Raw genomic sequence first — 22,263 nt, forward strand, 5'->3', positions numbered from 1 at the left:
ACAACTGCAGTGTGCTGCTGCTGATACCCACAAAGTCAAACACCTAGATTTCAAGTTTTTATATTACTTTTTTTATACATACATTTACATGCTCTTTTTTTTCTGTATAACTAGACTGATTAAAGCTTTTAGAGGACAGTGAGCAGAATAATCACAGTGATCATTGCATAATTGAGCAGTAAAAACAGTTCAGGTCTGCAGAAAGTTCACACAGTTTCACCAGTGCAACTTTTGTGCTTTCTCCACAAAAAATGAGCATCTGATTTCTTCTCTGCTCCTGTGGTTCTAATTCTGTCTTTCAAAGTGCTGTTTGATCCTCCTTTCTTCTTTTTAAACATGTTTACATTGTTGTAATCAGAAATGTTGCATTTATGTTTTAGACTGACGGACATCTGTCCATTCCATCTTGGTGTTTTGAAGGGCCTGAGTCTTCTTCTCGTCCACCTGCACGTAGTCCACTTTGTACTCATCAGACAGGAATGGCTTCTAGGAGACACATGGAGTTAAAGGAAAGAAGACAGCGGTGAGAATTTTTKAATATTTTACACTTTTAACATTTAGTGTCATCTGTTTCAATAAACRAGCCGAGGCAGTATATTTGATGTTAGCATCTCACTGGGTTGCCACTGTTGGAGACCAGTTTGAGATACGTAATTGCGAGAAAATACRTACATTTTTACTTTGAATTGCACTGAAATGACGTTTGTGTTTATTTCACAAATGTTGCAACAAGCTTCATGCAACTTTTGGACCAAAAACTCCTTGAAGCTTGCACGAATTTCACACAACTGTGGCACCTGCAGTGTTTTCTGCCACTGAGGTGTGGGGTTATTTGTTACACGGATTACAAAGTTTATTGATCCTGGATGTAAGAATTTATTCAGCTTTATTGTTTGTCCGTTTATCGTTTATTCTCAGACACTTTTAGCAGATGTCTGAGCAAAATCTGTGGAAACAGATTTTTTTTAACTTTTGCTTTTAATCCCTTAAACCTGGCATCCTTTGTAGAATATACATAACGTTTGTGCATTATTAAAATATTACACTTTTAAAAATTCATTTAAAGCATTATATAATWAATTCGACTTCACCACCACTTACCTTCTGCACCGGGGAGGGGGATGCTGAGTTGAAATCCAGAGACAAATAATCGAGGTTTGAACTTCTGCTCCAGGGCTGAAAGTTTCCATCAAAGGTGAGGCAGGACAAGGGCCTCGATTCCTGCCAGAGAAAAAATACACAAAGATGTTACTGAATGAAAACTACTTCACAAAAAAATATAATGCCAAACTAAAAGTCTAAACTGAACAGAATATAAATTTACTTTATGAAATATACACGACTAATCAGCCTTTCTTAAAGCTTTATTACACATATTGTTGAGCCTTTTCCTTTGTGAATGAATCAAGTATCCATTTATTGAATAATTTATTAAAAGTTGAGCCAAATGTGGACAAAATCAAGCTTAAAATAACTTCCAACTTTTTTTAAAGTATAATTAAGTTAAAGAATAAAAAATAATTTAAACTTTTGTACTTTTTTATCTAGGTTTAGGAAATTTCAGAACATTTTCTACTCACACATGATATTGTAATTTTGTTTCTACACAAAAAAGTAAAAAAATAATCTAAATTGTTTTTTTTCTACAAATACAATGCGATACAAATACTTAAACACACTCTGTTTTTTCTATTTTAACTTTTTAGATCAGGCAACATCCTATTAGGTAGGATGAATTAAACAGTTTCAGTTGTATTTTGTAAATGTGTTGTTGTTTCAAAATGTGCTTTAATTTCTTATGTTACCAAAACAGAGCCGTTTGCCACTTCGTTGCTCAAACTGTCGCCGTTCTCAAGTCTTCTGTCGAGAAGTGAGGGGTTTGTTGGGAAGCTGCAGGCACACAAAGACATTATGAACAAGTCAAAATAGAAAAAGGCACAAGTGACTAAAAAAACTGGATCCCTAGAAAAAAAACCTACATTTTAGTTAATATATTTTATCTGACTGTAATAAATGAACAGTCTTGCAACAATCTTGTGACACTTCTGGGTCAGAAATTGACCATCAAAAAACTAATCTGCAACAGGTAAGATACTGTTTAYAACCTTTCCATAGAATCTAACTTCAAAAGATTATAACTATCATTTTAAAACTATACTGGTATGTATTCATATTAACAATTTTGGAGGACTAATTTCAGTCCAATCAAAGTGTCATTTATCATTTAAAGTACATAAATATGTTGTTTTTTTCTCCTCACCATAACTCTGTGATCGCTCTGCTTAAAGGAATGTGAGTGGGACATTCGGTGATTGTAGAAAGGCCTCTCAGGTCAAGAGGCGGGGGTCGAGCTGTGGATCAAGATACAAAGTAAAGTTATTAGCTGGAAGTTTGGAAACTTTGCTCGAGAAAGTGAGATAAGAGACAGCTAATGTTTGTATCAGATATCTATGCAAATAATRCACTTWAATTTTCTCATTAATCAACATTACATGTTTGGGTTTTAGGCCCAACATGTACAGGATGAGGTCTATCTTCTTTACAGATTACAGACCATAAGCTTTCAACAGATTGACAGTTTCCAGTTAATGATTATATCAGAGTTATTTGGACTTGTGTGTGCGTGTGTGTGCATGGTGGGGGGGGAGCTATAAGTAGACAGTAATCAGATCAGACCCAATTTTAAGAAAACAGGAAGAAATCCTTAAGCTWACAGCCAATCAGAGCAGATCCCAGACGAGAGCAAATGACTTCCACCTAAAAGTTAAGTTCCACCTCAAACCTCAAATGAACATCACGTCATGTTTTTTTTATGAAGCTGTTGTTTGCATCAGCTCTGTTTTCTTCCTTAAACACCCGCATGCTATGTGCTCAAAGACTTCCACGAATTGATGTGTCATATTATCAAGAAAACAACAAGCAAACAGGCAAAACTGTGAGATTCTGAAAACTTTTCTTTTATTCTAGGGGGAGACGAGGGCATATATGAGCTCAGTCACACCGACAACAAAACAGAGACTCAGTTGATACAAAATATTCAGCAGCCACAGTTACACCTAGTAACACTGATGTTTGATTGAAAATAAAGTGACAACATAAACAACTGGAGCAAAGTAGCTTATTTGTTATAGTCCATCAGCTGCAGTAGACATCTTAAATTGAGTTGATTTTAGAAGTTAATCAGTTTTAGATGCTTGTCCAATCATTACTTTTTAATCTGATAAGCAGCTCGTGAGATATTTGTGCTATCAGTTGAGTCACAGAGTTATTGGCAAAGTTCAAACAAAGACCTTGCGTGATTAGTTAGTGCTCAGAGTACACGTCGAGGATAATTCTCAACTACTACCACAACAAGTATTAGCCCAGTATCTGTAAAATCAACTGGGTTGCAATTATTATTGTGTTGGCTGCAGTCAGTTTGATGAGACGTCCATTTTGAATAAGTCTGACTTCAAATGTTTTATATACAGTCAGGGACGGCTGGTATTGGGGGCTAGTAGGGCTAAGCCCTCCTGGTGTTTAGCTGGTGTTTAGGATAAAAAATTTAAAACATCTAATAAACACAAATTTAAAAATATTGTATCACGTTTTGTGAAAAACTAGTCCCAAACAGTTTTGAGGAAACACCAGCGTCTTTCTAAAGGGCTGACGTTTCACAGTTTTGTTCATTTCATGTTTTTTTGCAGTACAAAATGATTGACAGACGTCTTGCCCCGCCCCCTGGGTTTGCTGCTCGTTGGGGCTAATTTTGTTTAGCCCAAGGTCAGCCCAAAGCCACAGGCTTCAGCCAGTGAGGGTGGATGAACAATAACGTGCCTCGAGCACGTGGTTTGGCATAGACTGAGTAGGTACGATGGCGAGGGAGATAAACATAAACGAGGTGGATTATTTAATTTTTCATTCGTTTTCCTTCATTTCTTTGGAGGAAAAACTGGAAGTGAAGAGGATGGGAGAGGATAGACCAAAAGATATTCAAATACAGCAAAAGGAAAAAGGTTTTCTGTGACCTGGWTTTAATGAAAGGACTGGCTAATGTAACTAACAAATCTATTTTTGTTTAAATGCTTCTGCTGGAATCTAATCTGCAGCRTTTTACTATATACAGCGGGTAAAATAAGTACTGGTTTCTCCATACAGGAGGCGTCTTGAAGCTGTCATTGACAACAAAGGCTTCTGTACAAAGTATTAGATAAATTTCAGTAAGTGTGTTCAATACTTTTTCCCTGTGCCATTCCACATTATTACAAATAACTTMATTTCTGGACATTTATGGTTTGATTTCTTTGTATATATGGATCACTTGGGTTGTTACCRACATCTGGTGAAAATTTCATGTCATTAGCACCTCTAGTAATATATTTACTGAGAAAAATGGTGACGTGTTCAATACTTATTTTACCCGCTGTATCTCTTTTAGCCCACCCTACAAATATCACCACCACCTGTTACTGCATACAGTGATTCCTTTCTGTGAATTTCATTACAGTCCAGTCAGTGAGACATTTTGAGATGTTTTACTAACATACTTTTTTTTAGTCTTTGCTCAAACAGTAGTTTTTGGTGGCGCACATWCGCTCTGAGACTGTTTCCCTTTGATTCCTACACTCTGTAGGTAGGATATTTACTGCTCGTAACAACTCGACACAACCCCATTTTTTAAAAACAAACAAACAAAAAAAGTTTTAATGGGCCTCTCAAAGCTGATACAAATCTCACCTCTCCTTAAGCGCGGCTTGAGGTGCCGATGAATCGGAGGCGGGGCAAGATCTCCAGGCTGACACGTCGGGCAGCTGAGAGACGAGGAAGACTCTGCGCCACCGTTTGGGCTGATGAAGCTGAGGGTCCGGGGGCTCATGGGGATATAACTGTCACACTGCACAGGTGTTGCAGAGGGGGAAGGCGACGCCATGGGGACATACGAGTCATCCTGGTAGCTTTGAACTTGTCTGTTGTGTAAACACGGCTGTAAAAAAGACAAGTATCACATGATCACAGCATAGCTTAAGTCCAGTAAAGCCTTTTTGTAGGCACCTTCATAGGTCACATGGCTTAGTTCAAARTCTATAGAAGCTTTTAAAAGCTTTAGTTGAGACATTTATTCAAAGGTTTTTGCGGAAATTATACAAACACAAAGTATTTTATTTGCTATAAGGATCGTTTTGAACATCTGATGGCAAAATGAATCTTTAAATGTGATTTTAAAATCCAGTTTAAAACATCTGTGCTGKGATTTTAGCTATAATCACACATTTAATAACCACACAGAGATTGAGCTAGAGCAGAAAATTATTTCCTGACAACATGTTTGTAGGTAAAACTGTGCCAAAATAGCTAATATTGTCAGTTTCTTCTTCATCAGGTGCTAAATACGTTGGGATGTTTTAGCTCGTCTGAAAACTGTTACCAGTCAGCTTTTTCTTCGTTTTCTTGTAGAAAAAGATTGTAATCAACCAACTTTAAATGTAATGTCAGCAGATTTATATCACATTTAGACAAAGGCKGGCTTGCTGTTTGTTGTTAGTTTTTTGTGCTACGCTAAGCAGACCTGCAGCTAATTCACGCTACTCTTTTGTTGCACAAATACGAGACTTGATCGTCTCATCTTACTATCAGCACAAAATGTCCAAATAAAAAAAACTGGAAATGTGTTTAGTTTTCAGGAACACTTACCAGATTTACACTTTGTCTTCTATCTCTTGTTAATCTGCTGTCAGCACTGACTAAAAAAACAAAACACATAAATAAATTTAAAAAAAAAAAAGAAAAACATTATTAGTAGGGTTTTTCAGTTGTAGATCAGTAATAATTCAGAACCACAGATGAGACRAGTTTTACCATCCAGAGTGAGAATTGTGGACTTTATTTTCAACACTCACCTGTCCTGAAATGGTCCAAGCTTGACAGAGAGGTCCTCCGGGAAAATAAATGAGCAYTGGCTTGGAAGTGCTGAGCGCACAGTGTCCTTGACCTTTGACCTCTGTCGTCATTCAGCAGCTCTGACAGGTGACTTGGTTTGGGCGGGAGCGGCGGCGGCGTTTGCGCCTCGCCGGCCGCCTCGGACAGGGCGGAAGGATAGGGCTTGTCGAACTGGAAGACGCTGGCGGCGCAGTGGTGCAGCGGCGAGGACGAAGACGACGGTAGGACCGAGAAGGTGCATGGGGCGCTGAAGGGAGGGTGGCTCAGTAGTCCGTGGGGCAGAATGGATGGACTCGTGTGAGAGAAGGACGGCGACGAGGACTCGGCGAGGAACTCCTTGGCTGCATCGTCCGATAACCTCTGCTCCAAGGAGATGTCGGAGGTCGAGAAGCTGTCGTGTCTACAGACACAAGAAGGCAACACGTTTGACAAACACAACAACGTGGACGAAATGTACTTTCAAAACCAGGTCATACACACCTACTAGTGCTTACGCTCCCCGTCTCACACTGTGATAGAAGGAGGTAGTCCTGCGGATGACCTGAATCCGGTTGGCTCGCTACCGACACTCGGTCAGAGCTGTCCACTGATGGCTGATTGGAGGTGGGGGTCAAAGAGAAACCCTCTTCTGTGCTCTCTGACACCAAACAAGCAGACATAAACACACAGAAGGTATTTAACGTGTCAAACTACCACCTTATAGACAATCGAAGCCAGTGGTTCCCACAGTTGGGGTCGGGAACCACAGTGGCTTCCTGAAACATCATGGTGGGGTGTTGAAATGGTTTTCAGAATAACATTTAAAAATGATTACAAACAACAATATTTTGGCTTAGTTGTCACAAAAGTGTGAGGTTAGTGTACTTAAAAATGGATAAAATTATAAGAACATTAATACTATGCCTAGGTCATGGGCAGTATAGGCAAATACTAAGGGCTCTGTCCATCTAGGGGGCAACACAAATGCAGGACATCATATGATGCAGTCAGGACTAACTACTGGTGCTCAGTGTGTCAATAGAAAATAAACTAAGGATAATAGAAGTTTCAKTTATGACCTCAGGTAAAATTCAGGTTAAAGTCTGGTTTCCAGTCCTATACTTTCATAAAATACTGATTTTATTTTGTATTAATCCCAAGAATTTAGTGAARTTCTRTTCAATAGTCTGGAAAATGCAGAGTTTTGATTAGATCTTTTACAGAATTTTCCAGGGGATTACACCTCTGGATCCCCCTAAAACTGCTTCAGTCTACAGCTGCTGGTTAACCTGAACAGGTGGTCCTCACTGCTGTCAGCAGATGTTGGCAGGTATAACGTAGACTTCTGGTATTCGGTTTCAAATTAATTATAATGTTAACTATTTTAATTGGGCAACCTGGTTTTAAAGGTAAAAAGTAATTTCAAAGATTTAATTTGGTATGTGAATGTGTGTCAATTGGCAGTGAGGTTTAGAAAATGAAACAATAGCGCCACCTGAAATCACACGTCACACATATCTCTGCTGCTGGTACTTTGTGGGTCAAAAGCGGAAATGTTTGGGAACCATTGATCTAAGCTGTGTGAGCTATACAAAAAAACCACACTAAAAGCAGACACACTTCTCTGTCCCTTCTCCTTTTTTGTTTGGATATTCTGTCTCTGTTTTAGTCAATTTTGGCTTTCACTCAGAAATTTCTTTCATTCCATTTCGCTCAAGACCTTCAAGTCAAGGCCGTCTCTGCACAGCCACGTATCACCAAATAAAGTAAAAAAAAAAAAAAATTAACTCCCCAAAAACGTCTTTGCACGTCCTCAGGAAACATTTGCCACTCCTAACAGATGTTTACGTTCTCTCATGGGCACAAAACAACCTTTTTGCAAAAGTTAAAACATAAGTTGTAGACATAATCATTTCCTGCTTCACTACATTGTTGAGGGGGAAGGGGGGCTGCAGCAATAAATATATACATATACATATCTTTGTTTATCATTTCACACTACAACTGTCAGCTTTTCAGATTCCACTTACACATCTGCTAGTTTGTGCCGTTGCTCTATCTCTTTCTTGCAGACAACAGTCTTCTAACAGACTTTTTTTTCTAATAAACTCATTGAACATTGAACAGTAAAGCAACAGCGTCCCAGCGGTAGAATTCAGTGTGATAAGTTTAAGCATACATCAAGCTGACGCAGTCTGTTAAAGATATGTAAGTTAAAAATAAGTGTACACAAAAACGTCCTTAGTTTGTCTCGCTGTTATCTCTCGTCAGACTGCAGCAACTTGAAGCTGCGTGACAAGAAGCGTGTAAAACAGATTTAACTGTTGGAAACATCTTTACACAAACAACCTGACTGTTGMTCAGTTTGTCTTCCCGCAGTTACATTGGGCTTCTCTGCTGCACATGTCTGGATTTAGGTCAGTTACAATGTCGCACAAAGAGAAAATAAAGACACGTTACTGTCAAATTCGAATAGATCAAAATGCTGCTGTGGAGAGGCACGATATGCATCTTATGGTTTTTAACCATGTTTGTGTGGCTTTAAGGGGTCAGTTACAGAGAAACGTCTGTTTCACAGAGCTGGCTAAGTGTGGTGAAATTAATCAGATGGGTTTAGGGCTGTGAATCTTTCAGTTAAAAGTACTTATTGCATATTATAAAATAAAACATTTTTAAAGAGGTTATTCTAAACTATGAAGAGATAATGGTGGGACTGTGATGGTGYGGTTTCAGAGAATTTATAGCAGTAGATTTATTAGATATATCAATATGCAATTCTGATATGCGGGTACACTATGTAAACAAATATGGTGGATAAGTGTAGAAACTCAGAGAAAATGTTAAGGTAGAAATAGAAAAGTYAAATTGGGGGGAATCAAGCGATGGAGCGTCATAAACAGGGGGCTTTGGATTCAGAAATTATGCGAATTCAGATTTGCAAAACATCTTCCATACCAGGAAAATCAAYACTTTCAACCTAATCTATGTTTATCTGCTTACTTGACTCAACACATCTGTGTGTAAATATGTAACAACACAACAGAAATGTTTGACTTCACAACTGTTGAGCTTTTCTACGTCACTTCAATTATTTATGTAGGTTGTTGGCAGTTCTTTCCAATTGTCATGACTAATTTTTAATTCAACACTCATTGTCATCACTGAGCAAATTTTGTTTCTTTCTTTATGCCTTTTTTCTTTTTCTTTTTTTTTTTTTGGACCAGTTTTTACAACATTGCAATACTTTTCAAGTTTTATTTTTATTTTTAGACTCAAGACAATTTTCTTGAAATTTTGATGCACATCCAGTTCCCATTCGTCTGTCTGTGTGTCTCAGCAGGATTACATGAAGCTATCCAAATGAATGGGTGAAACGTGGTAAAAAAAGGATAAAAAAGTGCAGCTCGGTCACAGTATTTCAGCACATGTTGCTGCAGGTCTGGAGTCACATGTTTTTAAGAAGGTGAACCAGAAGTTTAACCTTGGAGCAGCTCTTTTAGTTGTATAAAAGTTGTGAACCCAGCTTGAACAGATAAGTCTGCAGTGATCACCACAGCTGCTGTGGGTATGAGGTTTTCTCTTTAGAGTCAAATATGTTTGCAGCAAGTAAACGATAGCGTTTCAAACCTGCAGCAGATAAACAGATGTTCACCACTTCCTTTGTGGGAAAAAGTAGCACAAATTAACTAAAGAACTAAATCAATGTTTTATTTTTAAGCAAATGTATTTAGGAACTAATGCTGCGATCCCATTCCCTCAGGAGCTGGAACTCTGTTCTGAGTCCAGTTACTAAAGAAACCAGCAAGACCACTTGCTAACATTAGCTATGCAAGCTGACAATATAGATTTATCTTCATTTTGTGCATTAAAATACTGAAGCAACATGTTCTTTTTAACAAAGGTAGTAAAGGACTGTGGGTGCTGCTGATTCAACACAATTTAAAGTCACAAATTTGAAAATAAAATGTGTTGGGCAGCCATACTGGGTTCTATGCAGCCCCCCAGGGCACATCGGGGGATTTTTTTTTGTTTGTTTGTTTTGCATTATCTTGCAATACGTTTGCATTACCTCAAAATACTTTTTGCGTTACCTTGCAATACTTATCAGCGTGCATTGCCAATGCAATGCACACTATTATGATTCGTTTCCCATCCAAGTCATCTCAACTTTGGCATGCTTCTCCTCCTGCATACTTTGTCCTAGAGCTGCCATTTGCCAAATGATGGCTATGCCTTTTGGTGCCTGTAAAAATTTTAGTTTATGAAATATTAATGTTTAATAAATTATAATGGCAGTCAATGGAGCCTTGTATTGGTCCAATACTGGCCNTCAACACAATTTAAAGTCACAAATTTGAAAATAAAATGTGTTGGGCAGCCATATTGTGTTCTGTGCAGCCCCCCAGGGCACATCGGGGGATTTTTGTTTGTTTGTTTGTTTTGCATTACCTTGCAATACGTTTGCATTACCTCAAAATACTTTTTGCGTTACCTTGCAATACTTATCAGTGTGCATTGCCAATGCAATGCACACTATTATGATTCGTTTCCCATCCAAGTCATCTCAACTTCTCCTCCTGCATACTTTGTCCTAGAGCTGCCATTTGCCAAATGATGGCTATGCCTTTTGGTGCCTGTAAAAATTATAGTTTATGAAATGTTAATATTTAATAAATTATAATGGCAGTCAATGGAGCCTTGTATTGGTCCAATATTGGCCCATGCTGTACTCAACTTGTTACTGCACCATAGTTTAATATTTCAACTCAGTAGTTCAGTGTTTGCAATACTAATGTGATTGTATTTTTATGTTTTACCATAATATTGTCCTAATATTGCGTTATTGTTGTAATATTTTTCAAATTWGTGACAACCATTACATTGGCAATGTGGCCTCTTTCTGCACACATACAAACCAAACCCTGGCCTCATTCTCTACCACAGCTCTAATGGTATCATGGTTAGTGCCATGGGCTTTCATGTGGGAGATCAGGGTTCGAAACCCAGATACAGGACCTTTAACAGAAAATCTCTACAAACTTCATATTGTCACACAATTACCCTCATTACAAACACCTGCTAACTTGACAGGCACAAGCTGGAATAGAAAACACATTTGAACTTGGTCACATTTCATTCTGCAAGTCCACTGCTGCAGACAAAGCCATGCTACAAGGCAACGCACACTTGTTTTTACATCGTAAAAACCCATGTCTAGTAATATTTGTAATGCTTTTTTTTATTGTATTGAATAAGACTTTTATTTTGAAATATYTGCTTACTGAATCACGATGTGTCACCACAAGTCAAAGAAGTTAGTGATATTGTGCGACTGCGAAGAATTAAATATCTATATTTTACGCACACTGTATCTATTTATAACTCCATTCGTAGATGTGAGATGTTTATGCCAAATCTGAATATAATGGTGCWCATGTGAATTTATTTATAAACCAGCAGGCAAAAGGCTAAAAGTGAGATRACGCAAAATAAATAAATAAAAATCCCAGATGTCACCTCAGGGGCTCCATACATTTCTGAGAATGGGGTTGGGAGTAATTTTCAGGAGGCGTTCCAGGTCATTTATTTATAATTGGACACAAACAAAAAGCACCAYAAGACACTTTTTAAGTGTGGTTTTCACACAGAAAAGAACTAAACTGTGTGTCTCTACCTGCCTCCTCCAGGCTCCCAAAATGGCAGATCTGACTGATGCTCCTGATCCAGCTGTTCATCTCCTCCTCCGTTTTGGCCACCAGGTAGAAGATGCGAGAGGACGTTTTCACTACAAACAGGTGCTTCCCGTGAAAGTCCCGTTTTACCCTGAGCTGCCCGTTAAGCATCTCGACCTCGCACTCCTTCAGGTCGATGGTCCGGATGGGCTTCTTGGAGTTCTTGCTTTGGTAGTACTCCAGCACATCTGGATTCCCACACATGCGTCCAGTTCGGAGGACAAACCAGCGTTTGCGCCATGCCTGCAGGTGATAGAGTCCATTTGATGTTGGTCAGAATCATTTAAAACACCATTTCCTTAATCAGAAGTCACTTTAATTCCAAAAAAGGCATCCAGCAGCAAACCTTTGCAGCTTCAAACTGGTTTTCTTTTTTTTTTCTTTTGTTTTGGTCATTAAGAGGAACCTCAGCTCCAGTTTCCCAGAAGTACAGAGAAGAGGAAGTTCACTGTATTTAGCAGAAAACATCTAACACAACGAAAGAGTTATTTATACAACTTCTGGTTGCAGCTTTTTCACTGAAGACCAGCTGAAAACAAAATACTGCCAGTATTTATAGTTTCTAAGATTTGCTTAAACCTCCGAAGAGTGCAGTCCTTTTTTAAACTGCAATGATTAGCGACATATTTCAAAGAAAGGCAAGTATTATTAAGCCATATTCACGAGTTGAACACAAACRTCACCCGTTCTCACTTGGTTTTGTGGCTTGGTGTGGATGTTGGGGTGGAGTCTGTCCTGATCTTATTGTGGTGTGAAACTTTTTTTTTTGTCTGCATGTGGGTGATCTGCTGCGACACAAGTCAGTCAGTAGTTTGTGTTTTTACCAGGAAATGGTAAAAGGACTCGCCACACTTTGCTGCTGAAGAAAAAACGCTGACATTTTTTAAGAGGAAAACAAAACTACTGATAGATCAGTGGTAGTAAACTTTCCCAATTTGTAAAGTTTAACTATCAAAAACAAACTATTATGTTGTTGTTGTTGTTGTTGTGTAGGTGGACATCAGAAAGAACTCATGGAAATTTTGTTTCACTTTTCTTTATCTAACATGAAGACATTTTCCTGACTGAAACATTTAAAAACAAAAAAGCTGTTTAATTAAAAACCACAGAAGAAAGTATTCAGACCTTTTCACCACATCTGATGGCATTTATTTCTTTTTCTCCCTGCTGTCATGTGACTTGGTCAAATTCAAACATCTCGTCGGTGTTGGTGACAGCTGAGTCATTTTAAACTGGGTCATTTATACATTAGCAGAAATGACTCACTCACCAATGGATTCAAACACCTTTAAGTGCAGCTTGAACCTCAGCAAACTGTCTGTTAGAAAAATGAACAGCTGGGCGATTTTTAATAAAACTCATAAAGTGGTTACTGGACGCACATCTACGGTTGATTGTTTTTTTTCTTAAAGTTAACCTGAATCAAGATGGATGGAGTTTGACGTGGTAGTAGCATACGCTGAGCGTTTGCACGATTAGTTTCTCTTCTTTTTTTTAAATAAAATAAGCTGCAAATCTGTCATTTCTCATCACAAGAGCATCGCTGTCTAATTTTTACGCTTCAAAAAGAAAAAAATATAATGTTGTGCCCTGTYACTCAGAGGATTCTCCAGCACAAATGGCATTCTGACAAAGAGAACGAAGATTTTCATACTGACGTGTGCCAGCACCTGACATTTGAATGAGGCAAACAACCTCTGCCTGAGACAACACAACCACACACACACACACACACACACACACACACACACACACACACACACACACACACACACACACACACACACACACTCCTCCTCCAGTCGTGCAGAGGAAGTACAAACAGCCGTCTTAAAGCTGGACTATTTCTGCTGCTGCTGAAGTGTCTGCCTGCTGCTGCTGACATTACTTCCCATGTTTCACAATCCATGCACTCATCACACATACAGATGGACACAGAGCAGCCTAACACTATCACATGACACCCCCCCCTCCCTCCCCTCCTTCCCCAATCCACCCCTTCCACACAACAACCCCACCACACAAACAGTGAGGGGCTCGATGCTCCTCATTCTACAGGAGTTGGCTCCAGCTACACTTTAGAGGTGTCTGCCCCCACATTAAAAAACACAGCTCCAGTTCTGAGGAATGGAGTCAGGCAGCCAAAATGACTGGATTCCTCATTCTACATCACAAGGTTAAGCAGTGAACATTCCCCCTCTTAACAGAGAAGCCAAATATATACATTTAAATATAAAAGAATGAAACAAGTGTCTGACGTCTGCTTCAGTACTCACAAATCTCTTCAGTTTCTTCTCCGGGGGGGATTTAATGAGCCAGCCGGTGCACACCACATCCCCAGCACTCATGTTGACTGCAGAGAGGGCTTGGTTCTCACGGCAGCTGCTGCTCCTGCTCCAGCTGCTGCTGCTGCTGCTGTGAAACTGAGAGCACTGTGAAGCATATCCTGTGTGTGCTCTGGTATTCAGCACAGACACTCCAAAAGAAGGAAGTAAAAGAAACTGAACACACTGGCTGAGGGAAACAGAGAGAGAGAGAGAGAGAGAGGGAGGGAGGAGGGAGGGAGAGAAAGAGGAGAGTTAATAAAGAGGAGGAGATGGAAAACAGCTTCAAATGTTACATTTTGAGAGATTTAGAGGCTAATCTGAACCTTCATGAAGATGACACTGGCTCCTCCTGTTAAAGCATTATACAATTTTACCATAATCTCTGCGGTTTTTCGAGCAAAGCAGAACAAAAAGAAGTTTTTTTTAATCTTTTGCTGATTTATACGTCAGCCAGCGTCTCACTGTGTTTAAATATTAACTGAAAAGAGCAGAAATTGGCAGAAGCTTTTTACACCCAGTCTCAGCATCAGATCCACTGGATATTGTTCCAGTGCTTGACCCTCGTTAACAGATAACATAAAACTGAATTATTTACCCAGCAGATTTCCAGAGTAACAYATCTTGTTCTTATGTAAACAGGTGGCAAAACGTAAAAAAAAAGCACTCATTCAAATCATTGGAGACAGTTTACATTAATGCTGCAGGGTTTGTTTGTTTTTTCATGTAATCCGACATTTCCTCGACAAAAAAAATTCAGGTTCAGTGTGTCAAAATGCAACAACTGCAGGGCAGTCATGTTTCACTATTATTTACATTTCTTATTTCAGTAGATATATTTACTACTTGTGTTTAGTGTTTTAGAAAGAGACAAATGATTCTATTTGATCAGTTCTGATCTACTGAAAAGGACTTCTGTAAAAAGGTTCTGAACAATTAATATCTTACCTGTTGTAGATAGATTTTTAGACAACTTCAATTTAAATGAACAGAGTTTAATGATGTCAAGATTGATAAGATCATGCATTTTACGCTGCAGTCAGTTTCCATTACATGATTATTTATGTTGGTTTCCTAGGGTAAATACGTAGCAGCAGCTGGCTGTGGCACTTCCATTGTGGCCTTGCACCTCCTGTTAGGATATCATAATATTTCTGCAGGAATAAATAAAACAGTTTGCGTGAATTGCAGTGAAATTGTTTTTAAGTCTATGACTAGCAATTAGCTCACCAAGGAACTTTTGTTTTCTTCAAACTGAGAGGCCGTCCACACGGGAACAGGTGTTTCAACCCTGAAAAAAATGTTTAAAGAGCCCCAAAACAATATTGTTTTGTAAAAGAATTTCTAGAGTGAAAAAACAAAAAAGATAATTTTTGTGCAACCTTTTGAAAATGAAAATGTTAATGTCATAGACCCACCTCTAACACACAACTCGAGGGTGTTTTCTTCTGTTTACTGTTTGCACCCATGCTTTCTGCACATGCTCCATGACTTGTTTCCTGTTTTTGGTGTATTTTTGGGGCAGTGTTCTTACTGACTACAAGGCTTGTGGTTGTTTTTGTTGTTTCCATGTAGATGAAGTCATTTCTAGAATTATTTTCCTTTTTTAAGCAACGAAGCAAACGGGTAACTCCAAAAAGGTTTGTCTCTGTCTTTGTTGCTTTGAGGACGATGTAGTTCTGAACAGATCCCTCAGCCACTTCCTTAGTGGTCATTGCACAAAGTCTCCTGAGTGAAGCASCCCTCCCCACCACCACCAGAACCTCATCTTCCACATATGGTTTGCTTATTCCTTTCACCTTGTGGCAGTTCTCATGCTCTTTTCTCCTCTCACCAACACTGCAGCATTATTGACAGATGTTTTATTCTGCTCTTTGTTTACAGTGTTTAGTTGGTTGACCAGCAGCAGCAGCTTGTCTGCCTTAGAAATATGTTGAAAAACACTTAGAGCTTCTAAAATAATAATAATAAAAAGCTGTATGTAAATGTGATCTTCTAGTCTTTGCCTCCAGCACTTTTTCACAGTCAAACTGAATTTGAATATTATCTGCTCCTCATCAGCTTTGCACATGGACCAGGCTTTCGARTCAACACGGTTCATATTCAGGTCTAATCTCACGGTCCCATCTGTCTGCCCCGCTCTGTCCAACAGTCACTGCTGCTGCCGTCCTCTGGTGTTTTCAGCTTTCTTCATGCAGCTTCTACAATGAGTAAACCCAAGTGATACATGGGTCTGATGGGTAACAGCTTCGTTTTTCTCCATGACATGGATTTTAACCTTACATGAGTAGAAAAATATTCCCCAGAGCTCCACTAGTCATTGAGTCCGAGAACTCAAAGCAACTATTGCTGAAGATGGACAACATAGTTTTATTTAAAGTACGTGTCAAACTCAAGGTCCATGGGGGAAAATGTGGCCCCCCACAGTGTTTTATATGGCCCACTAGAGCTTCAAATATGTATTGTCTTAAAATAAGCGTATGCTGCTTTAAAGCATTGACCATAAACTGCATGTCAACTATTTTACCCACAAAATTATAGCATCCCACCACTAGGTAGAGGTGCACAGAGTTCAAAAGTAGCTGGCGGCCGGAATTTGCCATGTGAAATTTTCATTTTGCATTTTCTGCTGCGACCTAGTTGTATTGGAAAGTGGGAATTTCCTATTGACAAGTCATGAAGTTAAACTGGAACACCCCCTCCAGTGGGAWTTCCTTGTCAGAAGGTGAGAGAGTTCATAATTCAAAACAGCAGCTACTCACAACAACTTAACAGTGAGTAAAACTCTATTAAAGCATGAAGCATAACGCTACATAATAAACAGAATGACTGTTTTTTTTTTACTCAACATTTTTTTTCTCTGTTAAAAGCCTTTGTCCAACTGAGAATGGCTCTGCAATCCATGTTTTGGTTGCAACCCAGCAATTAAAAATGTACATTTTTACAGTTACTAAAACTCATGTAAAACTGGTTACTACATGTTCAAATCTTCATACTGTAGACTGCAGAGCACAGCTGATATAAGGGTAAATATGAACAGGGTGTTCCAACAAACCGGAAGAAGGCATGAATAAACCACAGTGCATTGCAAACTAACTGTAAAAAGTAACATTACTGACTAGTTTAGAGAATAAACGTCATTGGGAGAACCCAAAGCAGAACCCTTCAAGTTGCTGTATTAAATAGTGAAGTGTAGGGGGCAGCAGCGCAATGAACCTCCCCGGAACTGCTCACATAAGACGAAGAAGAGTGTGCTTTACGGCAGTCACCAAAGAGTCTAGAAAAAAAAGATTACCCTTAGCTGTCACTTATCACAACTGCAGATTTTACAGGTCTAAAGTGACWARCCTTTAGCTTTAAATTATAACATTAAAGTGTTGCGTTTTTCTATTTAGAATCATAAACACAAACATCGTGTCAAAGCATTAAATGCCATTAAAGTGATTTATTTGTCACAGTAGAAGCGACGCCATTTTTCTCCCAAAGCACAGGCGTTATCCGGTTTGGTTTCATCGGCGGCGGCTAATCTTCGTTTCGAAAGAGTCTCCGTGTCTCCTCTCTGAAACGAGTGACCTGTCTGTGGCCTTGGCAGAGTCGGTGTGGTGCTGCTAGTTGTTAGCTCTTGGCTGTCTTATTTACTATAACTAGTTTTCTGTCTGATTTGTGGGCTGTTGACGCCGCCGTCGTTGCAGCGGAGCTGAGCCACCATGCTGAAATGCTGGACTAAGTGTGAAAAACTTGCACCTCTTCTTCGAGCCTCATCAACACTGTGCCGGCAGAATGCGATAAGAACAGGTAAGTTATGGAAAACTAGTTGTTGGCTCGGTTAGCTGGCCTACATTCATTTATGATTGAATGAATGAAACTGTACAGTAATTATGCATCTAAAACACAGACAGCTTAGTCTCGTTAGCTTAGCCTTTTAAGCTAGTCCGAGGTTATGTTGACTATAAAGCTAACTGGCTAATTGTTAGWTGTTTTGCACCCTGCATATTCTCTGGGACAACAAAATGTGTTACCAGTATGCAACTCCAGTAATTATCCAGTTTAAGGCATACTTGCATTCATTTCTTACATGATTATGATTACAGGCAAAAATAGTTCATGCATAATGTTGGAGACACAAATTGAGTGGGTTAAGTGTGTGTTTCATTTAATTACCCTAATTTACAAGCATGAGGTTATGTGGATGTAGATTCCTTGTTGTGCTGTCAATGTTTAAACATAAAATCTAGAGACTTAACCATGAGCTAATTATGTAAAAACATTTACCCATAAATCAACATCTACAGTCACCTCAGAGCAATGGAATAGTGAGGCCATTTTTTTCACATTTTGCTGTCAACTGAAAACATTTGGGTTTAGCATGGTTGAAGAAGAAGCAGATCTGAGTGTTGCAATGACTCAAAGTCCAGTCCTCTACCCGACTGAAACCCTGCAGAGTGACTTTAGGAGCTGCAGAGAMGATATCTGCTCACTTTAAAAAAACTCAAGTACCAGTAATGTAAAGAAGAGTGGGCCACAATTAATTTACAACAAWGTGAGAGACTGGAAGATTACTTCAAGTTGTTCTGTATATGTAACCATAGAAATGTAGATTATGTTAATTATTGATAAACTGACTGCCGTTAATRTAGCTGATGTTAAATTAAAACACAAGTTTCAGTATTGCTCTTTATCCACTCACCCAAACAGCAAAAAACAAACAGTCCTGTCATAAAGACAAGAGGACAATAATATTTTATTCCTTTCATTTATTTGTCTGCGTGTTAGCAAAATATATTATCATCAGATTGTAATGAAAGTCTCAGAAAATAATCATTATTTTTAATTTGATGTATTTTCCTTGTTTGCTAGGTGTAGTTTCTGTGTTAGTTTATAGTCGATTTAAATTTTTAAAATGGAATTAGCAGTTAAAAATAAATGAAATTAACACTTAAATTCCTCTAAATGATTGTTTTTCTTATTCATCCTTTATTCATTATTAAGAAAAAAAAACATGTCTTCCAAGTTAATTTGAACAACAAAGAAATAAAGTACTGCATTTTCGAGTAATCCTGTGAGTCTTTGTGTAGTGATGCTTTTGTTTTGTGGCGTTTTCTCTTTTTCAGAGTTGAACAATGTCCGACCACCAACACGTGCCCGCATGTCCCAGAGCCCACTGGAGAGTAAAGGCAACCTGACGTACGCCGTCTTAATGGGAGCAGCCTTCGTTGGTACTCTGACACTCGTGAGTACGATTAGTCCGTCGAATACTTCGCTAAAGATTCAGAAATGTTTTGGCAACAAATGTTAGGAATGAGTTTCATCTGTTTGTGAAGTTTTTTTTTCTTTTCTGAGTGACAACAGTCTGAACAACGAAAAGAAGCTAAATGAAAGTGCTGAACAGTTTTTGGGCTTTTATTTTGGTAAATTCAGAACCTGATTGCGCCAGACATTCACTGTCGGAGTGTTTGTGAAATCATGCTTGTTTCCATCAGATTGTGTGGCTTTTTATGTTTAATCATTTATTTAATTGTGAATAAAGGGATGGTTTATTTTTTTAATGTCACAGATTATGACCGTAAAAGGAGACAATCAAAGAAATGCGAAACGTATGGAAGAGATCTCAACCAGTCTTCAAAGATCAACCTCACACTTCGAGTCAGAGTCCCCGGGTGCCGGTGAGCTGCTTTTTGATTGATTTCTTTCAGACGTCATATTTCACCTSTTCCCTGAACTGATTTCTGCTAAGAGATGTTGAGATAGTCTGTGTTTAAAGGCTGGTGAAGGCAGCAATGTTTTTGTCTGTTTGTCTGACTGTTAGCAAAATATCTTATGAACCACTGGATGGATTTTAATGAAACTGGTGGAAATTTTCGCTTTTGGAATAAACCCAATTCAAGATGGCTGCCACAGATAATCCATAATAGCCAGCACTACAATGGCTGTAACCCAGCCAGAACTTGGCAAATTGAATGTGATTCTGCACAGGAGTAGTGTGAAGTGGCAAGATAAAATGTAAACACTGGATAAAACGAACGTGGCTGATTTACAACAACTTCAGAACTGATCTATATCTGGATCCATATTTAGTTTGTTGTGCTGCACATGTCATCATCTTCCTGCATGCAGGTGGCTTCAGGACTGCGGATTATTAAACCTAATTATTGTCACATTTTAAATTATAATGTAAACTACAACGCAAAAAAAAAAAAAAAAAAGAATCTGAGCATTAAGACCTGCAGTAAAAACATAACCTTAGTCTAACATTTTGGTGTAAAAGGTGACATGTAATATTTTTTATTAGATGTCAGGGCTTTAATGTGTGAATTTTAGCTGCTGAATTCATTTATATGAAGAAAGAGTGAATTCATCCTTACCTGCTACTGGTCAGGTTATTAAGAGTGAAACCTACTATGCTCCAAASCTCAGAGCGTCTGTTTTCATGTTGAGAACATCTTGTGTTTTTTAGTTTGAGGTTATTTGCTGTAAGAGCAGACTCTGAATCAGCTGACTCTGCAGCACACAGTTCAGCTTCCTCTTTGTTGCCATGAAAACAGCAAATGTGAAGGTGTCGGAACAAAATGACAGTAAAACTGTGCTCCAGTGAAAGTAGCATTTCTTCAAGGAAAACTAATCACCCCCTACTCATTTTATGCCAAAGTTTTAAAAAAAGATCTGTTGGCACTCGGAGCGTATAACATGGATTAGTCTCACCTACTAAAACACAACAAATTAGCTTGAGTTATAGCYRTTTTTGTGTTTGCCAAGGTCAGTCACCTATAGCGGCCATCTTGAGTGGAAATGAATCAGAAAGTTAATCAGTTGTAGAGGTACAWTCAGTAATTAGTTTGTGAGAGTTTCATTAAATTCCATCATTGTTCTTGAAATATTTTGCTAACAGATATGAGCAATTTCATGATAATTTCTAGACAAATAGTTTAAATAATGTCGTGACTTTTTTCTGGAGCATCTTTTTTCTTCACGTTTCTGTTTACCCTTCAGGCTGCAACAAACTGTACAAGAGCAGAGCTGCAAAGAAAAAAAATAATTTTTTCACAGTTCTGGACACATCATCAGAGCAGAACTTTGTTTTTGTTGGTGTCCAAGTATTATAGTTGTTGGTCAGAAATCTGAAGTGGGTGCGTGGATTTAAATAAAAAACATAAAGACTCAAATTCTTCAGGTTTTTTTGAAAGAATAAAAATATCCCGACCAGARCTAACTTTGTTCTTCACAAGTAAACAAACCACTCTCTCGGTTCTTGCGTAATGGGTGACGAGCTTCAGTTCAGGCTCAGATTCAGTTTCTAGTCCTACAGTTTGGTTCTCTTCTCCCTCAGCTGTTTCCAAGCCCAAGCCGAGCCCCCCCGCCTGAGGCAGCAGCACCTGAGGGTGAAGCATCAGCTGCAGACCCCAGTGAAACCAGTGAGCCACCTACAGGTTGTCTGCATACTTTGATATTTAAATCAGACATATGTAAAGTCAAGTCATAAACACAATTATATTAYAAACTTTAGTGGATGAGCAAGTTTTAGCTTTTTGTTTTCTCTTCACCACAATAAGTGAAACCTGTGTATGGAGCAGTGATGTAAGGTTTTCTGCTGCCTCGTTTTGATTGGTTGAGGATTTGGTCACACTTACAGAACTTGCAGCAGCAGAACTTTCTGGGCTTCAGCGTGAAGCTATAAAAAGTGAGATGGTTTTAAAGTTGGAGAGGGAAGCAGGCAGACGTGACACAATGTAGATTTTTACTCCTTCACATTCTGACATTAATTTTAAGCACMTGTGTTTACTGTTACCAAGGAAGCTAATGTCACTTATGTGAATAATTTTTATTATTTATCTGRATGTTTTGTAAAATGCACCGATTTATTTGAGTCTGTGTTTTTCTCCTCTTTGCTTTCTCTGCAGCAGACGCCGCACCTCCCTCCCACAAGCTGCCCTCACACACCCCCTACTAGAGCTGGGCAATATGTTCAAAATTTAAATCACGGTATTTTCAACATTTTCACCGGTTTCACTGTATTTGACGGTATTTTTCTTTTCATCGCAGCTGAACTGATAATAAAATGTACAAACCCTGCTTATTGACTTTTTTTCTTTTACTGTACCTCTGTCTGTGTCGCTGTTTCCCTCCTCTGTGTCTGTTCTTCTCTGACTGGTGGTTGGAGACAGTAGTCATGCATTTTGGTCCAGTCGTGAAGGAGGAGGGTTAAGAAAAGATTACAATCGGGTTTCTTGTTTTATGTTATTTATTAAAGCTTATCAGCACGACTCACCTTGAACACCAGTCAATTCCAAGTCCACTAAGAACTACTTCCTGCAGGC

General features: G+C 38.7%; 3 protein-coding genes across 4 annotated transcripts in view; 2 read left to right on the forward strand and 1 right to left on the reverse strand.

Moving 5' to 3' along the window:
- Positions 1-44: 44 nt before the first annotated feature.
- LOC106516429 (GRB2-associated-binding protein 3-like) lies at positions 45-14,196 on the reverse strand. Its single transcript, XM_014006790.1, has 10 exons — positions 13,904-14,196; positions 11,570-11,870; positions 6,397-6,553; positions 5,877-6,316; positions 5,671-5,720; positions 4,717-4,963; positions 2,261-2,351; positions 1,806-1,890; positions 1,102-1,221; positions 45-486 (listed from the first exon to the last, which is right to left on the reverse strand). Exons 1-10 carry the CDS (start codon positions 13,973-13,975, stop codon positions 370-372), a joined length of 1,680 nt encoding a protein of 559 aa, XP_013862244.1. The 5' UTR covers positions 13,976-14,196; the 3' UTR covers positions 45-369.
- Positions 14,197-17,409: 3,213 nt separating this feature from the next.
- The window catches only part of aifm1 (apoptosis inducing factor mitochondrion associated 1), a gene marked incomplete in the record, with an annotated part of 17,094 nt that continues 12,240 nt past the window's right edge, over positions 17,410-22,263 (forward strand). For both annotated transcript variants that reach the window (XM_014006792.1, XM_014006793.1), the window contains 1 exon segment: positions 17,410-17,746. In XM_014006792.1, coding sequence (XP_013862246.1) covers positions 17,659-17,746 — 88 coding nt within the window.
- On the forward strand, positions 19,035-21,912 carry LOC106516434 (protein transport protein SEC31). Its single transcript, XM_014006797.1, has 4 exons — positions 19,035-19,181; positions 19,506-19,614; positions 21,276-21,375; positions 21,847-21,912. The coding sequence occupies exons 2-4, from the start codon at positions 19,537-19,539 to the stop codon at positions 21,894-21,896; spliced, it is 228 nt and encodes a 75-aa protein (XP_013862251.1). The 5' UTR covers positions 19,035-19,181; positions 19,506-19,536; the 3' UTR covers positions 21,897-21,912.

This window comes from Austrofundulus limnaeus, unplaced genomic scaffold (assembly GCF_001266775.1).
Source record: "Austrofundulus limnaeus strain Quisiro unplaced genomic scaffold, Austrofundulus_limnaeus-1.0 Scaffold37, whole genome shotgun sequence".
Taxonomy (NCBI): domain Eukaryota; kingdom Metazoa; phylum Chordata; class Actinopteri; order Cyprinodontiformes; family Rivulidae; genus Austrofundulus; species Austrofundulus limnaeus.

Excerpts from the sequence above, each read along its gene's own strand:
- LOC106516434 (XM_014006797.1), top strand. The coding sequence starts at position 19,537 with ATGCGAAACGTATGGAAGAGATCTCAACCAGTCTTCAAAGATCAACCT. Across the intron at positions 19,615-21,275 it reads GTCAGAGTCCCCGGGTGCCG|CTGTTTCCAAGCCCAAGCCG; the intron begins GTGAGCTGCTTT and ends CTTCTCCCTCAG. Across the intron at positions 21,376-21,846 it reads AACCAGTGAGCCACCTACAG|CAGACGCCGCACCTCCCTCC; the intron begins GTTGTCTGCATA and ends CTTTCTCTGCAG.